This window comes from Panthera pardus, unplaced genomic scaffold, assembly GCF_024362965.1.
Source record: "Panthera pardus isolate Hobbes unplaced genomic scaffold, ASM2436296v1 HiC_scaffold_2, whole genome shotgun sequence".
Taxonomy (NCBI): domain Eukaryota; kingdom Metazoa; phylum Chordata; class Mammalia; order Carnivora; family Felidae; genus Panthera; species Panthera pardus.
Window position 1 is genome coordinate 61,899,089 of NW_026526765.1, and position 26,086 is coordinate 61,925,174.

Consider the following 26,086-nt stretch of genomic DNA (forward strand, 5'->3'; position numbering starts at 1 on the left):
CACACACACACACACGCACACAGAATGACCCAAACCGCAGTATAGACCAGAGTCCATGGGGCTACTCTGGGGGCCACCTTACGAGTGGGAAGTGAGTACTAATGTGCTGAACAGGCCCATTGTGACAACTTCCTTTTAACAGGAAGTGCAGTACCCAGGCTGAGGCTTTGGCAGGCAAAGGGATCGGGTTAAAATTCAACACAATTGGTTTATTTTCTTTTATTTCTGTTTATGACAAGTGGGTCCTAGTTTCCCATGTAGGGTAGTAAGATGAAAGTTTATTTTTATTTTTTAATTTTTTAAAAATGTTTTTATTTATTTTTGAAGGAGAGAGAGACAGACCATGAGCAGGGGAAGAGCGGGGAGAGAGGGAGACACAGAATCCAAAAGAGGCTCCAGGCTCTGAGCTGTCAGCCCAGAGCCCGATGTGGAGCTTGAACTCACGAACTGTGAGATCATGACCTGAGCCGAAGTCGGACGCTTAATTGACTGAGCCACCCAGGCGCCCCTGAAAGTTTCTTTTTAAATACATGTATTTAATTTCTAGAAAGTGCGTCACTTTAAGTTCGAGACCCACCTTGGGCTCCACACTGACAGCACAGAACCTGCTTGGGATTCTCTCTCTCTCTCTCTCTCTCTCTCTCTCTCTCTCTCTCTCTCTCTGCTCCTCCCCCACTCTCTCTTTGAAATTAAATAAGCTTAAAAAAAAAAAAAAAGGGTGAGGGGCACCTGGGTGGCTCAGTCACAGTTAAGCATCTGACTCTTGATTTCAGCTCAGGTCATGATCTCATGGTTTGTGAGTTCAAGCCCCAAGTCGGGCTCTGTGCTACTTGGAAATCTGTGTCTCTGGCCCTCCCTCACTCATGCTCATGCTCTCTCTCTCCCTCAAAATAAATAGAAGGTTAACGATTATGGCAATAGCCGAACAGATGAGCTGTGGAAGCAGCAGCCCTATCGAGAATACCCTATAAATACCATAGATATTCAGCACTGAGAACAGTCTGTTCACACCCAGAGAAAACCCGGGAAGACTCCATGATGGTACAGACCTCCCGTGCAAGCAGAAGAGTCACTGCTCTATTTGATACTCAGCAAGGACATTGCTGGGCCAATAAACTCACTGCAAAACCTTCTGACCAGGTGAAACCTGGGGACACAGGGACTTCTGAACTTGACCTGTGCTGAGTCTCCAGGGCAGGCCAGGGTGGCAGGGCCTGCTGTGTGCACATGAAAGGCCTTTCCTCCCTCTGTCGGTGTCATCCTCGAACCCTAACGTTACCTTTCTTATTGTTCTGGGAGGACAAAATCACAGCGAAGCCTCAAGAAGGTTCACCAGGCAAAAGGCAGAAAAGCCAGGAGAGAGGGAGCTGCAGGAAACTAGGGGTAGGAGGCATCCGGGGAATGGGGCCAAAAGGGTTGGGAGGAGAGGGGAGAGAGGGACAAGGGCATTAACTAAGCATACACTCTGTGCCAGGCACTGCTGCCCACACCTGACCTGCAGGCCTCACTTCATCCTTACAACAGGATAAGCTTTGTGATCATCCTCTCCATCTGTGCTGAACAGATGGAGACTCGAAGGTTAGCTAAGATCCACACTGGCACCAAGAGACAGGACCGGACCTGGCTCCTACACCACAGGGCCGGGAAGGGAGCAAATGCATGTGACCAGCACGGAGGAGGTACAAAGGGACTCAGACCGGCTGAAGAAGAGGGCAGGCACTGCCCTGCTTGAAACACCCCAGGGGTTTCCCGTCACCTACAATAAGATCGCAACTCCTACCTTCCTGACCCACATCTCCTCCCACCCAACCCAGGCACTGCCCCTCGCTGTCTTTAAACGCAGTGAACATACTCCCACTTGATGTAACCTCAGTCCTCCCTCCACTGGCTCCTTCTCAGCTATCACCTCGAGGCTTCCCAGACCACACACTGAAGGTGGCTTGCCCCATCCTTAGGCCTCACCTCCTGCTGGCTTGAATTTGATTTCCATCCTGCACCAAGCCAAGGACCCTCTTGGCTAAGTCCTGTGGGACTCCCTCTGGGTCCTCGGACCCAACCTGCCTGCATCACTTTCTGTATCCAAAGGGCCCGGGACATGGCTCAGCACAAGGAAGGAACCCGACAGAGACTTGGTTAAATGACTAAATGGAGAATGCGGCAGTCCTCCAGGACTGCAGGCTTAACTGCCCCAGCATCACCCATGCTCGTAGAGGCCAAGGCTGGAGGTCCTGGGGTGAACAGGTAACACATCAAAACTCAGGGTTTGTGTCCATCAAAAAGGCCAAGCAAGATCTGTGCTCAGGAACTGATCAGAAGGGGCTTCAAAATGCTCACCAGGTGCAAAAGCAGGATTCCAGCCACCTTCACCTCTCTTCCACTCAACACAAGGAAAAGCTTTAGAGGAATGCAGATTCCTTCCCTCCTCCCTACCAGCTATCACTAGCTAGAAAACAAAGCCCAAAGTCAACCTTAGGACATGGGCTTTGTGGGACTTCACTCCCCCAGGGCAGGGCTGGCCCCAAGCACCTCAGCTGTCTTTTTTTTTTTTTTTAATGTTTATTTATTTATTTTTGAGAGAGAGAGAGAGAGAGAGAGAGAGAGAGAGAGAGAGAGAAGGCAGGGAAAGGGAGAGAATGGGAGACAGGAAATCCCAAGCAGGCTCCACACTGACAGCACAGGGCTCGATCTCATGAACCATGAGATCATGACCTGAACCGAAATCAAGAATCGGACCCCCACCTCAGCTGTCTTGAGGGGACCGGCCTAGACCTCCACTCCCTCCCTTGTGCTGGACCAGAATGAAGGTAGGACCCAGTCTCTCGGAGGCAACACCAAGACTGGTAACTGTGCTAAAACATGCCTGGTAAAAGGAGAGAAAAGAAATGGAGCGGAGAGGAGAGGAAGAAGAGATACATTCCACCTAGAGGTACAGGGAAGAAGTGAAAATGCCTCATGGAGGCAGTGATGCTCTCGTTGACCACAGATGACGATGGGAAGGGCACGCCTGGAAGAGGGTACCAGATGAGCAAAGGTCTGGGGGTGTCGCCTGCAAGGGGCTTAGAATAGGTCTGGGAAAGCATCCGCTGATGGGAGACCACAGCCTGTGTACCGGGTAATGGATTTGGAATATATTCTGGGGAGCCGTGGAAGGGCTTTCCATAGAGCAGTGTCACACGAGTAGGTTCTCTCATCCCTGGTCTTTGAAGACTTCCGTATGTCTGGCCTTGTGACTAACTTGCTGTGTGACCTCAGGTAAATCCCGGACCCTGTCCGGCCTGCAGTTGTCTCATCTTTCAAATGAGTGGATGGCTGTGTGACACCCAGCGGCAGTGTCCGGTGGCTTAGTCAACACTCCTCTGGTCTGGCTCCAGTGGTATGCCAGAGCAAGCATTCACTGGCTTGGGAAACTGATTGTGCAATTTTCAGGAATTGTCGTCAGCCAGCTGTTAAACACAACCACTATTAAAAATGAAGTTATATAACGTTACAATTTTTGGACTTACGTTGAAAACAAAGATTATAAACACTCAAGACCTATCCTTTCCCTAATGACTGTACCACATTCTACTATCACCTATGCGCTTGAGATTATTTACATCTACTAAATCTGTGCGGCAGAAATACTTTATCATGGAATACCACTGCAAACCTCTTTCCAACTCTGTTAGCGACATGGTGTTTGTAGCCTGAAATTAACCAAAGCAGGAATGTTCATACCACAGAAAATGGCAGACGGTACACACCGGGGCTGCTCTCCTCGGGAGGTGACTGTTACAAATTTCCCATCGTCCCATTCTCCCACTTCCTATAGGTATAGGAAAACACACCCAACGCTTGAAAGACTTTGCCAGAGGCCAAAATCTGGCTCAGGGCAGGGGTTGGGGACCGGAGGGATGCTGGTGAGGAGGGGCCGTTATAAACCCAAGGAAAGGGGCGCCTGGGTGGCTCAGTCGGTTAAGCGTCCAACTTCAGCTCAGGTCACGATCTCGCGGTCCGTGAGTTCGAGCCCCGCGTCGGGCTCTGGGCTGATGGCTCAGAGCCTGGAGCCTGCTTCCGATTCTGTGTCTCCCTCTCTCTCTGCCCCTCCCCCATTCATGCTCTGTCTCTCTCTGTCTCAAAAATAAATAAAACGTTAAAAAAAAAAATTTAAACCCAAGGAAAGTCATGAGGGCAGCCAGCGTTTCCTGCACTCCCTCATTTTTGGGCCCTGGGTCTACCTCCAGAGTTGCACTGTCGACAGTGTCCAACCCAGTACCGCTAACCACACGTGGCTATCAAGCACTTGAAATGCAGCTAATGTAGAACTTTACTCACTTGTAATCAATTTAAATTTAAAATCTGACACTCAATTCTGTTACTAGGAAACGTTTAAGAATGTGGAGACAACACTGAATCTACTTTGTCAACAGTAAATTTTACGACATCTAAATATAGATTTCTGATGAAAATGTAGCTCCTGAATTGAGACGTGCTGTAAGTGTAAAACACACACTGGATTTGAAGCCTTAGAAAGAAAAATAAAGTGAAATGTCTCATTCATAATTTTTCTATTGATTCCATGTCAAAATAATATTTTTGATATACCAGCTTAAATAAATGATATTATTTAAATTAACTTCATCTGTTTCTTTCTTTTTTAAATATAGCTATTAGAGGGGCGCCTGGGTGGCTCAGTTGGTTAAGCGTCCGACTTCAGCTCAGGTCACGATCTCACAGCCTGTGAGTTCAAGCCCCATGTCAGGCTCTGTGCTGAGAGCTCAGAGCCTGGAGGCTGCTTGGGATTCTGTGTCTCCCTGTCCCTGTCTGTCTGTCTGTCTGTCTGTCTGTCTCTCTCTCCGACCCTCCCCACTTGCGCTCTGTTTTTCTCTCTCAAAAATAAAACATTAAAAAAAAAGCTTAAAAATTCTCCTAAAGAGGCACAGACAAGCATACAAAAAGTCAAAGAGGGGGCGCCTGGGTGGCTCAGTTGGTTAAGCGTCCGACTTTAGCTCAGGTCACGATCTCGCAGTCCGTGAGTTCGAGCCCTGCATCGGGCTCTGGGCTGATGGCTCGGAGCCTGGAGCCTGCTTCCGATTCTGTGTCTCCCTCTCTCTCTGCCCCTCCCCTGTTCATGCTCTGTCTCTCTCTGTCTCAAAAATAAATAAACGTTAAAAAAAATTTTTTTTTTTTAAAAGTCAAAGAGGTCCATCACAAAGTTGTTTATAACAGAAAAAAAAAAAAAAAGGCAACCTAAATGCCCAACAATAGAGAATGGCACAGCCAGGAGATGGAATTCTACAGAAAAACCAAATATGAAGATGCGGTGTCCCCCCACTGACATGAAAAGTTGTTCTTAATAGACCTTAAATAAAAAGAGTAAAAGGCAAAGTAATAAGTATGATACCAATTTTTTTTTTAAAAAAAAAACCTGTGGGCATGGGTACGTATGTGTATATATATTAGAAACCTAGAAAAATATATTCTACATTTATCAGCAGTCATCTCTGGTACAAAATTTTGAATGGTTTTAATCATTTTTTTTCTTTTGTTTTTCTGTAGCCTTTTCTCCAGGGATCATAGATATAGTATTTGTTTAATTTCTTAAAAGAAAGAACTTTCTGAGAAGCAGCTCCATGAACAGGACAGAAGAAACAAGCAGGTTCAGGTACGTGGCCATGAGCAAGAGGCCCCGCCCTCTCTGGACCTGTGTCCCCACCCCGCTCATCTCCCAAGGTGCCTGGAGACAGGGGATGAAGAAAAGCTTTGGAATCTGCATCTAGCAGTCAGTGGTGGTGGTTTCATCCCCCCAGTGACATCCAGGGGGCTCCCCAAAGAGACTCTCAGAGAGGCAAACGAAAGTTGGCTTCCATCCAGGATTGGAAGGGGACGCGTTTCAGTGGACAGAGCTCTGGGCAGGGCCAGGGGGCCACATTCTCACTCCCCTCAGACACTGGCTTCCTTCACTTCTATGAAATGACAGGGATAAACTCCGACAGTGGTTTCCCTAAACTCTCCTTTGGTTTTTCTTAAACAGCAGGATCCTTTTCTCAAATGAAACACAGATTTCCCCATCAAGCATCAGTAGTCTGTTCCTAAAATCAGGTATCTTGTACAGAAAGAAAAAACCTAGGGTCTATTTCCCCTTATTTTATTTTATTACTTTTTTTAACATTTATTTTTGAAAGAGACGGCGCATGAGTGGGGGAAGGGCAGAAGAGAGAGAGAGGGAGACACAGAATCCGAAGCAGGCTCCAGGCTCTGAGCTGTCAGCACAGAGCCCGCTGTGGGGCTCGATCTCGGGAATGGCGAGATCATGACCTGAGCCAAAGTCAGATGCCCAATTGACTGAGCCACGTAGGCGCCTCTATTTCCCCTTATTTTAAATGGGACAAATTAAAAAGCACATCAACTCCAAACTCTCCATTAATTTCCTAAAATATAACTAAAACATAGTAACTCTCTCTACACATAACCTATCACGATAGGAGGCTGAACACTGAGAACATCCCCCTCGTAACCACTAAATCATCATTAACCTTGCTGTGCGCAGCAACACGGACCTGGGCCAGCTCTCTCAGCTCCAGCACCTCTGCAGGTGCCCGGCCCTGCCAACCCCTGGGATGTCTTTGCAAAACATCTACGTGTGATTCTGACAGTCTTCCAATTGCATCTAGAATTCACGGGAGACTTTTCCTGCACGTGATTTTGTTGAACGGAGTTTTGGGAACATTAACACGTTGCTCTACATTATAAAACGCTTGCTGAAAAATAGTTTGAAGAGACACGTATGTTCTAGGGAGTCCGGGTTTCATAAACTGAGAGGTATTCATCCCAGAAGAGTGTCCATGGGACAAGCATTCTGCAGGACAGACATGTCCTATGAAAAGCAGGGAGCCTGCAAAATTTCTCTAGAGAGGCTAGGGAGTGGGCTGGGTTTGGAAGGCGGGGCTTGAAGCTGTGCCCGCACTGCGCACATCCAGCCATGAGGCTCCTGGGCGGAGAATGAGGGGTGTTAAGGGGTCCCCTCCTCTGATGCTGCCATTGCAGAGAATCCCCACACAGCAGCCACAGTAATGACACCGCTATTGCAAATGATATAACATATACGAACAGTCCGTCAGTCGACAGTCACCAGGCTCTTGCACCTGCAAGAGCTGTACAAGGTACACTTGTAAACACCGATCATGAGTTAATTTATTTGATCCCTGTAATAACCAAATGAGCCAGGTACTATTATTACTCCCATCTTACACTTGGGAAAACTGAGGCACAGAGAAGTTAAGAGCTTGCCTAGGATTCTCTAACTCGTAAGTGGCAGAGCCTTAGAATTCCGTGGAGCGCCTGGGTGGCTTACTCGGCTAAGCGTCCAACTCTCAACTTTGGCTCATGGCATGACTTCAGGGTCATGGGATCGAGCCCTGCGTCAGGCTCTACTCTGGGCATGGAGGCTACTTGGGACTCTTTCTGTCTGTCTCTCTCTCTCTGCCCCTCTCCTGTCCAAAAAGAATTCCTTCCTGCTCAAACCACTGCCCCCATCCCCAAAAGTGGGGAGGCTCTGTAGAAAGGGAAGGAGAGGGGATCTGGAGCCGCCCTACTTCACTTTCTGCTCACCCGGGCCCCGGCCCTCAAAGCAGACACTAAGAAAGAGCAGAGCACCTGTGAACCTGGCTAGCTCCGGCCTACCGGGCCACAAGGACCAGGAGGGGGCAGGCAGGCGGCCCTTACCCACAGCTTCCCGTCATAGTAGTAGGCTCCCAGGAGCTTCACGATGTAGGGGTGGTCGCAGGTGGCGAGGATGTCGATCTCCACTGTGTAGTCCTCAAGCTCCTCCTCACTCTTGGTCTCAATTACCTTGGCGGCAGCCAAGGCACCCGTCTCCTTGTTCTTGGCCTGTGAAGCGGAGGCAAAGAAGGTCAACGAGGCACATCCGGCAGGAAACCGAGCCCCGGAAGCCGCTCGGACAGGCCTGCGTGAAAACCGGTGTTCGGCGATTCATGCTAATGTTGTTTAAAGTACGACATACCCACACTATGCGATAAATAAAAACACAAGAATCGCGTATCCCTACAAACACCAACAGGGAAAGATTGCTAAGTTGTGTTCAGTAAGAGATCTAAGTCACTGAACAATCAAGTGGTAGGACACTTTTTCTATAACAGTGGAAAAGTGGGGCCCCTGGGTGGCTCAGTCGGTTAAGCATCTGACTCTTGGTTTCAGCTCAGGTCGCGATCTCACAGTTTGTGGGTTCAAGCCCTACATAGGGCTCTGCGCTGATGGTGTGGAGCCTGCTTGGGATTCTCTCCCTCTCCCTCTTGCCCCTCTCCCGCTTATGCAGTCTCTCTCTCCAAATAAATAAACTTAAAAAAATTTAATGGAAAACTGCATAAATGCATGGAAAACTCTGGAAACATGCTGCCTGACAGCAGGCTAGGAAAGTGCCTAAAATGGGGAGAATTAAAGGGCACCTTCACTCTCTGCGTGTTGTTTAAAACATTAACAGGCACATTTCATATGTGTATTTGCATATTTCCCACACGTTAAAAGTAAAATGAAAAGAGGTTTTAAGTCCCCCACCAAGTGCAGTGCAAGGGCTTCCCAGATGCATCTCCCCGGTATAACAACGGTTTATTTGATGAAAAAGAGGGAGGGAATTTCACACCTACAAGGATGGCTAAAAAAATTTTTTTTCTGAGAGAGAGACAGAGAGCATGGGGGGGGGTGGGGGAGGGAGAGGGGGAGAGAGAGAGAGAGAATGAACCCCAAGCAGGCTCCATGCTCAGTGCGGAGCCCAAAGCAGGGCTCGACCCCATGACCCTGAGATTACGACCTGAGCCTAAATCAAGAGTCAGACACTCAACCAACTGAGCTACCCAGGTGCCCCTCTAATTTTCTGAAAAACGAAAAATAGGGGCACCTGGCTGGCTCAGTCGGTAGAGCATGCAACTCTTGATCTCAGGGTTGTGAGTTCGAGCCCCACATGAGGTATAGAGATTACTTAAAAATCAAATCTAAAAGAAAAAGAAAGGAAGAAAAGTAGTGTTGGTGAGACTGTGGAAACACTGGAACCTCTGCGCATTGCTTGTGCAGAGAAGCAATGGTGCAGAGAAGCAGAAGGTAAAATGGTGCACCTACCATGGAAAACAGTTTGGGGGTTTCTCAAAAGGTTAATTAAACACAGAACCACCGTGGCCCGGCAGTTCCACTCCTGGGGAGAGATACAAAAGAACTCACAGCAGGGATCCGAGCAGGTATCTGTCCACCCATGTTCACAGCAGCACTACCCACTGACGTCAAAAGGTGCAAATGAGCCACATGTCCATCAGCAGATGAATGGACAAACAAAAAAGTGGAATATACACTCAGTGGAATGTTATTTGGCCTTAAAAAGGAAGGAAATCCTTCTTTTCTTTCTTTTTTTTTTTTCTTTTGTCTGGGAAACTGTATTTCTCCTATCCTGAATGAAAGCCTCGCTGGATAGAAAAAGGAAGGAAATTCTGATGCATGCTAGAACAGGACGAACTTCATGCTCGATGAAAAAAGCCAAGTCACAAAAGAACAACTATCGTATGATCCCACTTATGTGAGATACCTACACGAGTGAAATTCAGAGACAGGACGTATAATCGAGGCCACCAGGGCAAATGGAGAGTTAGTGTTAAACGGGCACCGAGTTTCTGTTTGGGATGACGAAGAGGTTCTGGAAACGGACAAGGTGGGGGAAGGTTGTACAACACTGTGAACGTACGTAATGCCAATGAATTGTGCACTTAGGGCTAAAAATGGTCAGTTTTAGGTTATACATATTTTACCGCAATTTTAAGAACTGAGAGCAAGAGAGAAAGAACCAGGCAAACAGTGCAAGCTACCGCACCCACGGGGAGCTGGTATCCAGGAAAAGGGAACAGAACCCACACACCCTCAAGTGGCCCCGTGAACCTCAAGGGCCGCTGGGAGCATTCACCCACTGTGCTGCATGGGCTAGGGTGTTTTAAGAGAGCACACTTGGGGCGCCTGGGTGGGTCAGTCGGTTAAGCGGCCGACTTCGGCTCAGGTCATGATCTCGCGGTCCGTGAGTTCGAGCCCCGCGTCGGGCTCTGTGCTGACAGCTCAGAGCCTGATGGCTGTTTCAGATTCTGTGTCTCCCTCTCTCTGACCCTCCCCTGTTCATGCTCTGTCTCTCCCTGTCTCAAAAATAAATTAAAAAAAAAAAAAAATTAAAAAAAAAATTAAAAAAAAAAAAAAGAGAGCACACTTTCCAACAACACGGGCCCAGGAAGCAGGCCACTCGTCTGGAGCCCTTGAATAGCCATCTGTGGGGAAGCACACGGGAAACCAGCTCTTCTGGACTCCATGAGCAGCCCTGGTGGTCTCCACTGTGGTGGCTTCCTGAGGACAGTATCACACAACACCCTCACCTCCTAGGACAACTCTGACCGGCCCCACGATGTGGTGATTGATGGCCCAGATGCTCCTGCATGCCTGGCACCCCCAAGGATGACAATGAGCATTTAGCATCACCTCACACGACACCGCAGTACCCAGCACCTCAGTGTCCCCATTCTAGAGGCTTAGAGAGGGGACATGGCTGGAACTAGGATAGTGGCACCAGAATTTGAACCTGGGTCCTCTAACTTCCAAGACCCTGTGCACTTTCCACTGCTGTACAAGGTCTTCTATCGTCTCCAGAACTCAGAAGCCCTAAGACCAGACGCCCACAGACACCTACGAGAGCTCCCAGGCCAGCCCCGCACAGGGCACCCTCCCCGCAGAGACAGAGTGGCCTACTCCGTGGCCTCAAGGTCCAGCCAGAGACCCACCCCTCTACTGCCAGTGACTAGAGGGCATGCTCATGGAGGGTGGGGTAACTGCGAGGGAGCGGCAAACCCCACCAGGGAACCTTGTGGAAGGGAGTGATGCCAATGGGCAATTTTTGAGCTCATTTGCAAATTTATTCTCCGTGTAACTGTTTCTGTTAACAGAGCTGCAAAATCCCCAGGGCCCCACGCAGTGATGACAATGGTCTCCCATTGATCAAGGTCACTAGTCTATACTCCAACATGTGCTAACTCATTTATCTCTTCAAGCACCCCCCCAATGCTGGTGCTCTTACTATCTCATGCACAGACAAGGAGACTGAGTAGAGTCCCCAACACAGGTGAGGTGACAGGGCTGGTCGGGACACCTGCTCCCAGGTCTGCACTTCGGCAGGGACACCCTTCCTCCACACGGTCCCTTCCTCATGAGGCCCAGGAGCCAGTGTGTGGGGGAAGGGGCGGGGAGACAGAATTTCCCAGGGGGCCATAACCCAGTGTCAGTCCTTGTGCTAAACCCACCTGCTCACTTGCCCCACCTGAGTGGGGGCCGCTCCTATAAACTCAGTCGTGAAAGCTTGTTGAGAACACCTGAGAAACACGATTTCGGCCATTGGGCGCTTGTGCTCTGGTGCTCACTCACACGGGCACACACTCACTCCCTCTCTCACACCTGATTGTGTACCTGCCCTTTCATTTCCGGTAAGGCTGATTTTTAAGTGCCCGCAAGAGGACCATCGAAGCACCCTTTCACATTGTACACCACTCTCGCTCCCCCTCCTCTCCAGACCCAGAAGAGGAGGTAAGGCCCGCTCTGCTCCTTTACCAGAAGGATGGTTGGAAAGCTCAGCGGGGTGGCCAGAGGTGGGGCAACCACCTTGACCATGCTCTCCCAGCCCCCAGCCAGAGCAGCACAAGGGAGAACTGAGCGGGGCAAAAGCCACTCCCTCAGTCACTCGCCCTGCACTCCTGAGAGATGGTCAAGGAGGCTGCATGGCACCTCTTCCCGGGTTTCCTTACCAGTATTTTCTCCCAGAAGTGAGGGAGGCCCAGGCAGGGACCATTTTCCGTGAGCGCACAAAACCTGCCTTGCCCATCACCCTGAAAGGCAGCATTGACCACAGGGCTGGGCCTCCAGCCAGGTGCCAGGGTCAACACCGAGGAACACCCGCTGCCCAGCACCTCGCTCAGATTACAGAGACCAGAGCCTGCCAGAAAGGGGTTAGCTGGCAGCATTCGTGGTGCATAAAGTGACTTCGCCAAAATTAAATTCTTTACAAGTCTGGTTGAGGCAGCAATCTACTCACCTCCGTGCCAGAAGACGTAATAATGGCTGATGATAAAAACAGCTAACACTGCCTGTGCGCTCACCATGTGCCAGGACGGGCCTTAAATGCAATCTCTCATTTCATCCTCCATCCAGCCCTTGGAGATAAGTATTAGTAACCCCAATTTACAGATGAGAAAACAGAGATTGAGAGAGGCATGGTGACTTGCCTCAGGTCACACAGCAAGCGGGGGAGTGGAAGCAGATCCAAATGCAGGCCCACCTTGCTCAAAGAGCCTAAACTCCAAGTCTCTTCCCAACCAGCCCTCCCTGGGGGGGCACCCAGCGTTCCCTGCTCCGCCTGCCATCGCTGAAGATAAACGACTATAGACCACAACTGATAACATGCTTGGCAGCTAAGTACTAAAAATACCAAACTTTAATCCACCCACATGCCATTAAGGCAGGTGGTCGCCATCATGCCCATTTCCCAGATTAGCAGACTTAAGGCTCAAAGGCTACCAGGACCCACCCCGACCAGTGTTCTCTTGACTACACTAGGCAGCCAGAAATCAGCTTGTTCCCTGTTCCTTCATTCAACCATTATTTACTGAGCTCATGTTCTAGGGGAGGTCCTTTTCTAGTGAACAAGACAGTTTCTGCTAGAAGGAGCACTGGTAATAGAAATCACGGCCCTCTCATGACATAACTCACCCTACCTGATTTTTCTTTGGGGGAGCTAACCCGCCCTCATTCCCAGTCCCTAAAATGCACTGGAGCAGAATCCGCCTCCAACTCTAGAAGTGGGTGGGTGACTCATACTGGTCGATCAGAACATGAATGGCTCAGGGAGAAGAATGTGATCACGTCAGCCAATGAGATGCAACCTCGGAACAATAGCAGAGATGGCTGAGATAACCCCAAACCCCACTTTAAGCTAGCCTCCAGCATAAACATTTCATGAAAATGAAACTGGCTGAAGCAATAGAGCCTAGAGAGGGCACAAGAGGACACTGCTTGATCCCCTCAATTAATTTTTATACCCGGGAGGTACTATGAAGAGCCTCATTTTATGTGTAAGAAAACTCATGCTCAGAGAGGCAAAGCCACTTGCTCAAGAACACACAGCAGATAAACAACAGGGCTGGGAGTTGAATTCAGGTCTACGTGGCTTCAGTGTCCACGCTCCTGACCTCTTTACCAGTGGTCAAATTCTGCAAAGGTCCTGTCCGGGCCCCAGTTTCCTCCCTGTACAGTAGCAGGGTGGGGAAATGATGCCCAAGCTCTCTTCATGGTCTGATGTGTAGGGCATCTTGTGAGAGTGGGTAGGTCCTAGAAAGCCATGGGTGGTCCGAGCGGATGGGGCACCTGTGGGAGTTGACAGTCAAGGAGTCGCATAAAGAACAAGTGGCTGTCTGTGGCCTCTGACGTCCATCTCTCCCACTGGCTGAGGCAAGGCTGGGGTCCAGCAAAGGGTGGGGGAGCCCCCGCCCAGCCCTCCGCTGCTGGCTGGCAGTGACTAACGCCTCAGCCCACACCCTTGAGAACAGACACACAGTGGCCACTTGTGTTTACTGGCCCAGGCACCTTGGCGGGAACAATCTTCCCCCTTGTGCGGCTCAGGCGCCCAGCCTGGAGGAGGTGGGGACAACCCTCCCAGCAGGGAGCCCTGCCCCACCCAAGGGGCCCCGGCCAGGCCAGGCCAGTCCGGTCCGGTCCACTCAGGGGCCAGGGGCTTCCTGAAAGTCCCATCACAAAGCAGCAGCTGAGGGGGACAACCCCCAGCCCACCCCGTCCCTCCCAGCTGCGGGCTGATCACGGTGTCCCTCCCTCCTCCCCCAGGGAAAGAGCTGATATCACAGAACTCAGAGACCAGAATGTTAGCCCCCACTCCTAAATCCCAACTCCCCCGTGCCCTCTGCAGATGAGGAAACAAAAGTGAATGCAGTGACCTGGGTCCAGTCTGGGACAGTTGCAGATTCACAACTCTCCTTTCCCTTGGCAACTGCCCCTCCCTCTTGGTGCAAGGGATTCACGGGGGGCTGAGCCCACCTGGCCCCAGTGCTCAGCGCAGGCCCGGCCACGCATTCCTGGCCCTCTCGGTCACCGCCAGCGCTTCAGACTTGCACAAGTGACCCAAGGCAGGCCAAAAGGGTTGTACCTGGGTGGTTTGGGGGTTGTTTTGGGGTTTTCGGTAAAGTTCTTCAGTAAAGAAGCTCTTTCTTTCTCTGGGGTTGCTAAACGGGTAGAATGGAAGTCTGGAGGGTTTTATAGCCCACATGGCCATTCCTCCAGAGACCCTGCCTGAGGATGAAGCCATGACAAAGGAAGCAGGGCCCACAAACGGAGGAGGGGATGCTGAGGTCCGCGGACACCTGGAGACAGCTGTTCCTGAAGACAGGGTCTGCCCTTTGACTTTTCAGTCCCTTCTGGACTTCTGTCATCTGCCACCAAAAAGTAAGTAGGTTTGCCATCTCTGGGGGGATTCCAGCAGAGAACAGATATCTGTGGAGGTACTTCACCACACACCACACGTGTAACAAGGGCCACCTTCAAAAGGGCCACCGAGACCTACAAAGTGATCTTCACTGAGGCCCCTCCAAGGACCTAACTGATAACCCAGGACACAAAGCCCCAAGTGGAAACACGGTTACTAACAGGCCACAGACAACAGAAACTAGGGGATACTTCCGCCCCCAAAACCCTCCTCCAAAAAGGCAGAGATTTATAATTATTAAATTAACAAAAACAAGGAATGACAACTTCCAGGACTGGTGACAAAGAGGGTGGTAAAATGGGTATACTCATTACTGACAAAAATACAGATTCATTTTTTTTTTAATGTTTATTTTTGAGAGAATGTGAGCAGGGGAGGGGCAGAGAGAGAGAATGGGACAGAAGATCTGAAGCGGGCTCCTTGCAGCCAGCAGCAAGCCCGACGCAGGGCTGGAACTCACAAACTGCACGATCGTGACCTGAGCCGAAGTCGGATAACCGACTGGCGCCCAGATCCAATCCTCCAAAGACAAAAACCAGCAATAGGTTTTAAAATCCTTAACGATATCTTTTAAGCCAATCAGCCCTCATTCCTAAGAAAAAGGCCAGGAAATTATTCAAATAAAGACAACAAAAGAAATGTACTAGGAGCATGGTCACCATAGTCCATAACAATGGCAAAAAAAGCCAGAAAGAACCTAAATGTTCAACAGTAAGACAGTGGTCAAATTAACTCAGTGGGATATTAAGCAACCCTTTAAGATGATAAATAGAAAAACAATATAGTAATAAGAAAAAATAATTAAGCCATAATAGTATGTCAACAAAGCAGGCTAATAAAATGGGGCTAAGCTAGAACTTTGGGGAGATCGTTGCACCTACGAATCAGGAGAACCTGAAAACACAGCATAAGGAATACACACGGCTTGTAAAAGTTAATTTCCCTCAATGGCATCTGACAATTATCCACAGGGGTCCCAGCAAGGACAGTGGAGGATAGTGCCCCAGAAGTAACCACTTTATCTTGACCTTGTCTTGAACGTATCCAGGCATGGTCACCCTCGTCCTCTCAGGAACCCACTTGAGCTGCGCTGTCCAATATGGCAGCTACCAGCCACACTGAATACAGGAGAAACAATGTTCCTATCACTGCAAAAAGTTCTAGGAAGCAGCTTTGAACATAAGGCTGAACCTGGCAGAAAATACTTTCTCATAAAGGTGAGGGAGCATCTGAAACTCACTCCCATGTTCCAGACCCAGCCTCAGAAACATGTATTTCTTTGTCCAGGAAGAAACAAAGGTCTCAAGGGCTAAGAGTGGGTAGAACCTCAGGTGGTGATCGTTAGGGAGTCCGGTCTCCTAGCAACCTGGCCGGAAGGCAGGCGTGAAGGAAGGCTCCCAGCTGACCTGTCAGATGAACAGCCTAGGCATGTGGGTCAGAGCCAAAGAACGGAGCAGACAAGGCTAAAGGTTTCTATTTTCCCTGCCCTCTGGATTCTGGATGGCTGTGCCAGGCACGTGTCAAATATGGGTCAGGCCGCTGCAACCAAGAAGGAGCCTGGTCTGTGTCCTACGATACACAGCTGTGGTGTCCCTGCCCGAAAACATTTTGTCTTTGTGTGGGGAGGTCTGTTACCAATCACGGGAAAGGCTTCCACTCTATTATGGAGGGAGGAAATCTGGCCCCACAAGGTCACAGCAGGACGGGCCATGTGCAGGGGAAGGGGCCCAACATAAATCCAAGCAGGGTGGCCTGAGGGCACCAGACACAGAGCCAGTGTGGCCTTGGGTTCAGATTCCACTAACACCCCTGGCTGGCAGGCATGAGTCAGTCGAGGAGGGGAGTCTGTGTTCCACAGCCCAGCCTTCCGGACACTTGGGTCTTGTGGGGCCTCAGGAAGAAGGCCGGCCAAGACCTCCTGAGATCTCTTGAGGTGGGATAAGCATCCCCTCACCAGTGTCCGGCATAGGTCCATGAGGTAGGCAGCTGTTCTGTCTGCCCCTGTTAAGAAAAAATGAAGGCCCTGTCCCAGGTCATGCGGCTAGGAAGTGCGGTCAGGACTCGACACAGGCCCAGCCTTCTGCCCAGTGCTTTTCCCCTTCAGGAGCCCCCCAGAGAAAGTATCTCCAGGGGTTCCCACCCAGTTTCTACATGTGCCCGTCCTCCTTCCCCTTCTCTTCCTTCACTCCCTTCAGCCAGAAACCCGTTGGGGGCAAACTTCAATGGCTCCCTGCTGCTGATGCAAAGCTCAAACTCCCTGGCCTGGGACACAGAGCCTGGGTGATTTACCCCTTCTACTTTTCTGGGAGTCCAGTACTACTCCCCATGCTCCCCCTGCTATGGCCAGTGCCCTCCTGCTTCCTACTTCCACGCGTTTCTTCCCCCCGCCGGAGTGCCTTCCCCATACGTGTGTTTATCCCACAAAGTCTAACTCCACAGCCTGTTCCCTGAAGTGCTCTCAGAACCCCAACTCCCCTACTACCATTTCACACCTTATTAGGGCTTTCTTCACAGACCTCCTGGTACCCCAGTCATTGGTGTTCCAAGATTCTCTGACTTCGTTGTGAGCTCTGAAAGGCTAAGCCCATGTCTAATTCATTCTAGTCCACCCCACAGAGCCTGGCACAGAATATCTAGTGGATGGGAGTCTGGGAGGGTGAGTAAATGGGAAGATGAGAGAATGGGTAGGCAGATGGGCAGGTGGGTAGTGGACGGGGAGCTGGATGGACAGGTGCATGAAAAGGAGGGTGGGTGGATGGGTTAGTGGAAGAGAGGGAGGGAGAGAGGGCTATATGCAAGGATGGACGTGCGGCAGGATGGACGGACAGGAGAGTGAGCAAGCAGGACTACGAATGGGTGGATGGGAGAACAGGTGTGTGTGAGACAGGAAGAAAGGAATGACAAGTTATGACTAGACAGTAAACAATCATCAAATCTTTTTTTCCAAAAGGCACTAGAGCCTGTTTTTGTTTTTTTTTTAAGTTTATTTGAGAGGGAGAGAGAGAGAGAGAGAGCTTGCACGCGTGCATATGCACGCATGAGCAAGCAGGGGAGGGGCAGAGAGAGAGGGAGAGAAAATCCCAAGCAGACTGTTCTGTCAGTGCAGAGCCTGATGCGGGGCTCAAACTCACAAACCCTGAGATCGTGACCTGAGCCGAAATCAAGAGTCAGATGCTTGACTGAGCCACCCAGGCACCCTCAGCTACACTGTTGGCTTCTGTGAACACCAGACTCTCTCCTTCCCTTAATATTGTAGCCAACTCCATTCCACCCATGTCCCCATCTTGGCAAACTTAGAAATGGGCAAATTTCCATCAAATGATCTGTGGAATGGAGAAAGCACAGGAGCTGGGTTCAAATCCCGACTCTACTACTTACCAGCTAAGCGCCCTTCAGGAAGGCAAGGAACCAGACTTTAGTTTCCCGGCAGAGATGTGGACAATTCCAGAGACACACGAGAAAGTTTATAAACCACCATGGGTTAATGGGTTAGCTACTGGCTGTGACGTTCCTCGCTTAGGACCCTGTATGTTTGACTTTCAAAAGCCTAAAAGCATGTTTAGCTTGTTCACCAATATATCTGCCACCATGTTCAGCCATAGCACACACTACGTATATTTGAGTTATGGGTGGATGGCTGAATTGGCATTTGTATCTCCGTGCAAAAAAAGAAACGATGTCCTCCGCCTAAGGATGGAAAGGAAGTGACGAGAAGTCCCTTTTCTCCTCAACGTATTTATATTCCTGAATCTCTAGCTGTTCTCTGGTTTTGAAAGCTGCCTCCTCTCTACCTTGGGGAAGCCCAAGCCTCTGACTGAGCAGGATATACACACTTACTGAGTCCTGCCAAGTGGAGAGAAACCACTTCCCTATCAATAATCGCTGGGCCAAGTTTCAGCTCAGGACGAACGAGAGTGCCAAGTTTCAGAACAAGTGACACTTAAGGATGGCAAAGATTGTGAAGCACAAAGCAGAGGAGTGGTATGGCTTCCAAAGACGGCCATTTAATACTCTCTCCCAGGGGGTGGGGGGGTGGGGGGGGTGGGAAGAGATGGCTGGCGAGCCATCCTGACACAGCAGGGAACGCCTGAGCCTCCAAATCCTTCTGGGCTAGCAAATAAAAAACCAAAACCCAACAGGATTAGCCTAAAAGATATCGCACTGTGGCCTTGACAGAAAACCCGGGCAAGCTGTCCAACTAGGCCAGGGATGTGGGAGCCTTCAGATCTCAGCTCTTCAGAAGCGATGGGGATCCAACCTCACCTAGTGCTGATAAAGGAGGTGAGAAAGGTGATGTAGAGACGCTGCTCCCACCTCTCCCAAGCCCCCTGGAGCCAGTGGAGGGCCCACAGAGGAATGGGTGCTGAGTCACAGCAGGAGGGCGGCCCAGGGTCAAGAGCAGAGAGGAGGGAGGGAAGAAAGAAGGAAGCACCTTTCTCCAGGGCTGCCTTAGTCGGTTGAGCATCCAACTCTTGATTTCAGCCCAGGTCATGATCTCACAGTTTGTGAGTTCGAGCCCCTGCTTGGGATTCTCAATCTCTCTCTCTCTCTCTCTCTCTCTCTCTGCTCCCCCCCCAAAAATAAACATTAAAAAACAAAAGAGTCTTCAAAATGTATTATTACAAAGAAGACAATCAAACCACCCATAATCCCTTGAGCAGACCTAGAGGGTATCACGCTAAGTGAAACAAAATGAGATGGAAAGACAAACACCTTATGATTTCACTTTTATAAGGAATCTAAAAAACACACAAATGAACCAACAGACAGACTCTTAAATACAGAGAACTGGTTGTTGCCAGAGGGGAGGTGGGTGGGGGGTGGTGAAATAAAGGGGATTAAGAGGTACAAACGTCCAGTTATAAAATGAGTCATGGAGATAAAAATTACAGTCTAGGGGATGTAGTCAATGATATCGTGATAATGTTGTTTGGGGACAGATGGCAACCGCTGACCGTGGGGAGCACGGAGTTTTACACTGAACTACTGAATCGTTACATGGTCCACGTAATAGAACACTGCGCATTAATTATACTTCAGTTAAAGAAAAACACCCATAATCCCAGAGAAAACTGCCTGCAGCACTTTGTAGCACCTCTTGCCTGTGCCTGCTGTGGCTGAACCCACCCTAACATTTCCCAGCTGTGTGACCCCAGGGGACTTATGTGGCCTCTCTGTCCCTCACTCTCCTCCTTTTGCTAAGCAGTTCCTGCCTCGCGGGCTGTTGTGGGCATTCACTGAGCTAATTAATATGTGACTGACACTCGGGGCAGGGCTGGCCCGAAGTGAGCACCCCACAAGTGTTTGTTCACTATTCTCTCTCTCCACGGTATGTTCTCCCATACCTTATAGAAGTGGGGTTAAACTGTACACACTGACTTGTCATTTTCACTTCACTGACCAGTATGTTCGTGTATTGTACGCGGTGACGGTCATGCCATTTAACAAGGCGTCACGATCGGCCCTGTGGATCACTGGACACTCTGCCACGGCATCAGCTCCAATAGCTGCAGACTGCTCTGCTAAAGGGCAAGGCCACGACGGGTCGGACATATGGTCAGGCCACTCCACGCCGTCACATGGTGCTGCATCCAGGGGCCCGAGACTCCATCACGAGATGCCAGACAGCTCTCCAAATGGCTGGGCCGCTTCATGCCTCACGGTCGTGCAGGTTGACAGCCCTCCCCACGCCCTGGCTGACACGAGATGTAATAAATATGTGAAGCGAGGCGCAGGCCAGTCCTGCTGTATCCTGGCTGCGTGTCCTTGGGTACTGGCCTCATAAGACTGCAGGTGGTAAAGACACAGACCTGTCGAATCACCACGAGATGAAACTAGTAACATTAATTATACATTACATCACATGTATGTGAATTATACTTCAGTTAAAAAAAAAAAAACACACACACACACACCCATACTCCCAGAAAAACTGCCGTGAGCATTTGGGAATACCTCCTGCCGGTATTCCATGGTGCGGGACAAGAATTACATCCCACTTGTGAGAGGAACGGTATTATCCCCATTTTGCAGAAAAGGACACCGAGGCTCAGAGGGGTAACGTCACTCGCCTAAAGTCACACAGCAAAAAGACGACAATGGCCGAGCCGGGACTCCTGCACCACCAAGTAGGAGCCTCGGAGGTGGGGCTCCCGTGGGAGGTGGGAGGTGCTCCACAGGCCTTCTGAGGTTCACCTTGTCGGCCTCAGTCTACAGACAGAGCAGAGCCTCGGACAGAGCCGGCACCGGTTCCTCATTACTGTAGGCACCAGTCCCCCGCTCCCTCCTTGGCCAACAGAAGCAGCAGTGGGTTTCCTGTCACCTCAAAGCGGGGTGGGGGTGGAGGGCACTCGAGGGAGGAGGCGGCTTGAATAAGAGCCAGGGGACCAGAGCCCACGAAGCGGCAAAACAAAGGTAGAAAGAATCTCCAGGCCAAACAGGGAAGCAGGCCAGCTCCGATGGGGTCATTGCCTCAGGGTGACAAAGCCAGCTTTGATGGTGGCAACAGCCTCAGGGGCCAAGAATTGGGCCTGGGCTCCCAGACAGAACAGGCCGGAGCTTTCCAGGAAGGAGGGCAAAGGCAGGCGTGCCCTCTGGGGCATGAATGTTGCTCTTTCACCACCCAGAGCGGCCACCCTGGACCGAACGGAGCAGGCAGGGAGCGAACTTCCCAAAGGCTGGGTGGAGCCTCTTTATCACGTTCTTGGGCAGGAGAGCAAGAAGCTTCCGGCTGACCCCCAGGAACCCGAAACACCAACTTCCCTATAAGAAGCAGCCTCCTGCATGACCAGAAAGGGGAGGCGGACCAGGGGCCTCCAGGGACTCTGCCTGCCAACCCTCAGGAGCCAGGTGTACTGGTCAACCAGCAGGAATAATCATCAGCACCACGACCAGCAGGAATAATCATCAGCACCACGACGGCATTTACTTCTCCCTCCATTCTGAGCACTATGGATGGTAAGGACTGGCCAGGTCTCCACCTTCTATTAAGTTTTCTAAGGGAAGCGCTATCTTGATCCTCATTTTACAGCTCAAGATGCTGAGGCTCAGAGAGGTGAGGCGCTTTCCCAAAGTCACACAGCAAGGAGACAGGGAAACTAGGAGAAAGCTCAGCAGGGATCCCTGTGCCTACGCTCATTAGCACCGTGCTGGGCCTGCCTACAGAGAAGAAGCTAGGGCTAGCATTTACTCATTCGTTGTTCATTCACACAGGAGAAATTAACTAAGCATCTGCTATGAGCATCTACTATGTTGGCCACAAAAAAAATGGAGAACTCCCTGCCTGCGGGGACCTTACATCTTCCAGAGAGGAAAGAAAAATAAACAAGACAACACGCAAAAGAAACCCAGTCTGTGGCTGGAGCTCCGAAAGAAATCAGCAGAGAACTGGCACCAGGGCCAGGGAGAGGTAGTCGGAGCAGGCCTGAGAAGGGACGTGTCAATCGACACCCAGAGGATGAGAAGGAGCCCTGGTTGCACAGAGTAGTGGGAAGAGAGTGGGAGGCAGAAAGAGCAGCAAGTGCAAAGGTCCTGAGACAGAAAAGGGATGTCCTTCCTTCAACTCCTCTCAGTGGCCCCTCCCCCACCGGACAGAGGATGGCTACAGTTAAGGCTTTAGTCACTAGCAAAGTGGTTAATCCTCTGGAGTCTCAGGGCCTCAATTCTGGTTCTGGTATTGCCTGTTAGTGAGAAAACAAAATAAGCAAGCTATGGGGAAAGGAAGGAAAAAAAAAAGTGTAGCAAAGGGGAAAGCAGAGAGAAAGGGGAAGAGAGAAAAGAGTGAGTGAAGAGGAAGGTGAGTGCAGGGGAGGAGGGAGAAGGGGGGTGGGGAGAAAGGGGAAGGGAAGAAGAAGCTCTTCGGAGTAACATGCCTCCCTACCCTGCTGGCAGCACTCAGGGGCACCCAAAACCTTAGGATGCTGTGGCACCAGCACGCCCACACCCACCAGAGCCCCAGGAGGAGGCCAGGAGCACCCAGCTTCCCCTGCCACTTCCTCTGTGAGCCTGAGCCCTGCCTACACTAGTCACCACTTCCTCTGCATGTGAGAGGCCGCCGCCCCCATCTCGGGGCCCAGACCCAGCTAAGGTTGAGCCAGGCCTAGGGAGGAGGGTCACGTCGCTGGGCACAGAAACGCCAAGGCCACAAGGAGACACCACACTGAGGTGGCCCGGGAATCTCTCCTCACACTAAGCCCCCTCGTCTTTCCCTCCATATTGTACAGTAGAAAAGGCTTAGGCTCCTAGCCAGAGACATCTGGGTTCAAGTCCCAGCCTTGCCACGGAGAAGCGGTGTGAGCCAAAGCAAGTCCATCCAGGTACCTCTCTGGGCCTCTGCTTTATCAGGTGCGGAGAGAGGATGCTAACTAACCCTTGCCCTTCCTGAGGTTGGCAGAAGCGTCAACGATGAACAGATAAGAAGAGCAGCTCCCCACTCATTTATCTTGTTCACCTTGGAACCCACAGTGCCTGGCACACGGGAAGTGCTCAACTAATAATTCCAATGGCTAACCTGTATTTGAGCTTTTCCAAGGTCCTGGGCCAAGTGGTTTACCACTTGGGTTATTTCACTCTCCAACCACCCTGCAGCAGTACTACTCCCAGTGCCGTTTTGCAGCTAAAGACACAGAGGCACGAGGGTAAGTACTTCTCTCAGGATCACCGCAAGAGGCAGCGAGCCAGGCTGTAACTCCAGAAACTCATCCAAGTTCCTACACCATCTCTGATCCCGGGCAAATGTGAGTTTCCCTTCGCACCTCATCCTCTCTAACTTCTTGCCTCTTCCTAACTACCATCCCTTGCTCTCTAGAATCTTCCATGCCTCCCGCCCATGGTACAACATCTCATTCTTGGACTGGATGCCTTCCATCAGTGCTTCTCCCTGGGCTCTGACTTGGGCCCCAACCACAGCTCTGGCCTTTCCTCTTAGCCCCACCTGCTCCAGCCAGCAGGGTGTGGCCACTCTGTCCCAGCCTTCACTCATTAATGGCTACCCCAGCCTTGGGCAGCCAGGAACCCTGGCTCTGACATCCCCCAACTCCCCTCCTCTGGTGACCATCCAAAACTAGCTCCACTCTAACACTGCGGGAGGCTGATCTGGTCAGGCCCTGGACACGGGGCAGGCAGGACATTAGCTGAGCTCAAAACCAACACAACCAAATTCCTCAGCTTGGCATTCGAGGCCTTCTTGACTGGGCCCCCAAATAGTATTCTTGATCTGGCCCTGCCCTAGCCAGCCCCTCCGGCCATGCCCAGCTCCCAAACCCACTGACCACTGGACTTGAGGCGGCAACAGAAATGTGTAGAGGGGCCCAGGAGGAAGGCACAAGGTGTTGGTAAACGTCAGAGGCCAGATCTGCACTGTCCCGAACAGCGGTCACATGTCACCACTGAGCCCCTGAAATGTGGCTAGCCCAGATTGAGAGGTGCTGGAAACACAAAACACAAACCAATTGTAAAGACTTAATATGGAATAAGAATATTAAATATCTCTTTTATTCTATATTGATTATATCCTGAAATGATACTTTGGATACATTGGGTTAAATAAAATATACTTTATTTAACCCAATGTATCCAAAGTATCATTTACTATTAAGCTGGTGGCCACCAGCAAAATAACATAAAAACAGGAAGGGGGGGGGCGCCTGGGTGGCTCAGTCGGTTGAGTGTCCGACTTCAGCTCGGGTCACGATCTCGCGGTCCGTGAGTTTGAGCCACCCGTCGGGCTCTTGGGCTGATGGCTCAGAGCCTGGAGCCTGCTTCCGATTCTGTGTCTCCCTCTCTCTCTGCTCCTCCCCCATTCATGCTCTGTCTCTCTGTGTCTCAAAAATAAATAAACGTTAAAAAAAAAAAAAAAAACAGGAACGGGGACAAAACAGAAGAGGCTCCTAAATACAAAGAACAAACTGAGGGTTACTGGAGGGCTTGCGGGTGGGGGGATGGGCTAAATGGGTGATGGGCATTGAGGAGGACACTTATTGGGACGAGCACTGGGAGTTCTACGTAGGGGATGAATCACTAGATTCTACTCCTGAAATCAACATTGCACTATATGGTAACTAACTTGGATGTGAATCGAAAAATAAGAACCAACAAACAAAAAATTGCTGGCCAATAGACACATGAAAAGACGCTCACCGTCACTGATCATCAGGAAAATGCAAATCAAAACCACAATGATACCACCTCACACTCAGAATGACTAGTATCAAAAACAAGAAACAAGTGTTGGTGAGGATGTGCAGAAAAAGGGACCCTCATGCACTGCCGGTGGGAAGGCAAACGGCTGAAGCTACTGTGGAAAACAGGACAGAGGTTCCTCAAAAACGTAAAAATAGAAATACCGCACAATCCAGTATTTCTACTACCAGGTATTTACCCAAAGAAAGTGAAAACACGAATTCAAAAAGACATATGCACCTCTATGTTTGCTGCAGCATTATTTACAATAGCCAAGATATGGAAGCAACTCATGTGTCCAGTGGTAGATAGATGGATAAAGAAGACTTTATATGTTACTATTAATCAGCCATAAAAAGAAATGAGATCTTGCCATCTGGGACAACACGGATGGACCCAGAGGGTATAATGCTAAGTGAAGTAAGTCAGAGAAAGACCAGTGCCATATGATTTCACTTATATGTGGAATCTAGGGAAAAAAAGCAAACAAAGCAACCAAAAACAGACTCATAAATACAGAAAACAGATTGGTGGTAGCCAGAGGGAAGGGGGGCTTTTATGTGACACATGATTTCAAAATGCTGGCAATCGCTTCAAATTTGGTTCAGCCACCGTGGGAGCCACACAAATCAGGGTGCAGGCTGGCAACCTCAGGCCTCACTCTCCGACCTCTCTCCTGGCTTCCTTCTCTCCAGCTTGCTATCACCACCCCACCTGCCCTGCCTGGTGGAAGCCTTCCCCTTTCTCCACTTTCCCCAGCAGAACCCCCTGTGTCCTCCCCCCACCAAGCAGCAGAGGAGGCTGCTGGCACCACGGAGCACCTCCTCTGAGCCATCTGCTGTGCCCTTCGTGGGGGGTGAGTCCTAGCCTCAGCCCCACTGTACACATGAGAAAACTGAGGCTCAGATCGCACAGCTGCTAAGTGGGACAGCCAGGATTCGAATGCTGGTCCCCCTGGCTGCAAGGCCTGAGTCTCCCATCCTACACTCAGGGACCTGACCCGCAGACACGAACAAATACTGTTTGCCATAGTGAATCGAGCCAGTTCACTCCAATGAGGCAGTGGTGCCCAACTAGAGCCATTCTGCCCCCCGGAGACCATGTGGCAACGTCTGGAGACATTTCGGGCCGTCACAACTAGGGGGGCCGAGGGGAGGGTGGCACTTCTAACGAGCGGAAGCGAAGGATGCTGCTAACACCCAATAATGCACGGACAGCCCCTACAACAAAGGATTCCTGCCCAAAATGTCAACAGTGCCGAGGTGGCGAGCCCTGGCATAAGAGCCAAGCTACTGTCACCAGCTAGACCCCCAAGACCTGTCCTGTACTGCTCACCCGCTTGTTCCCACAGAC

General features: G+C 50.5%; 1 protein-coding gene across 1 annotated transcript in view; it reads right to left on the reverse strand.

Annotated features, from left to right (window-relative positions):
• The window catches only part of STK10 (serine/threonine kinase 10), a 116,724-nt gene that overhangs the window by 83,497 nt on the left and 7,141 nt on the right, over positions 1-26,086 (reverse strand). Inside the window, exon 2 of the mRNA XM_019450302.2 lies at positions 7,705-7,869. Within this exon, the coding sequence (XP_019305847.2) occupies positions 7,705-7,869 (165 nt within the window). The remainder of the gene's footprint in view (positions 1-7,704; positions 7,870-26,086) is intronic.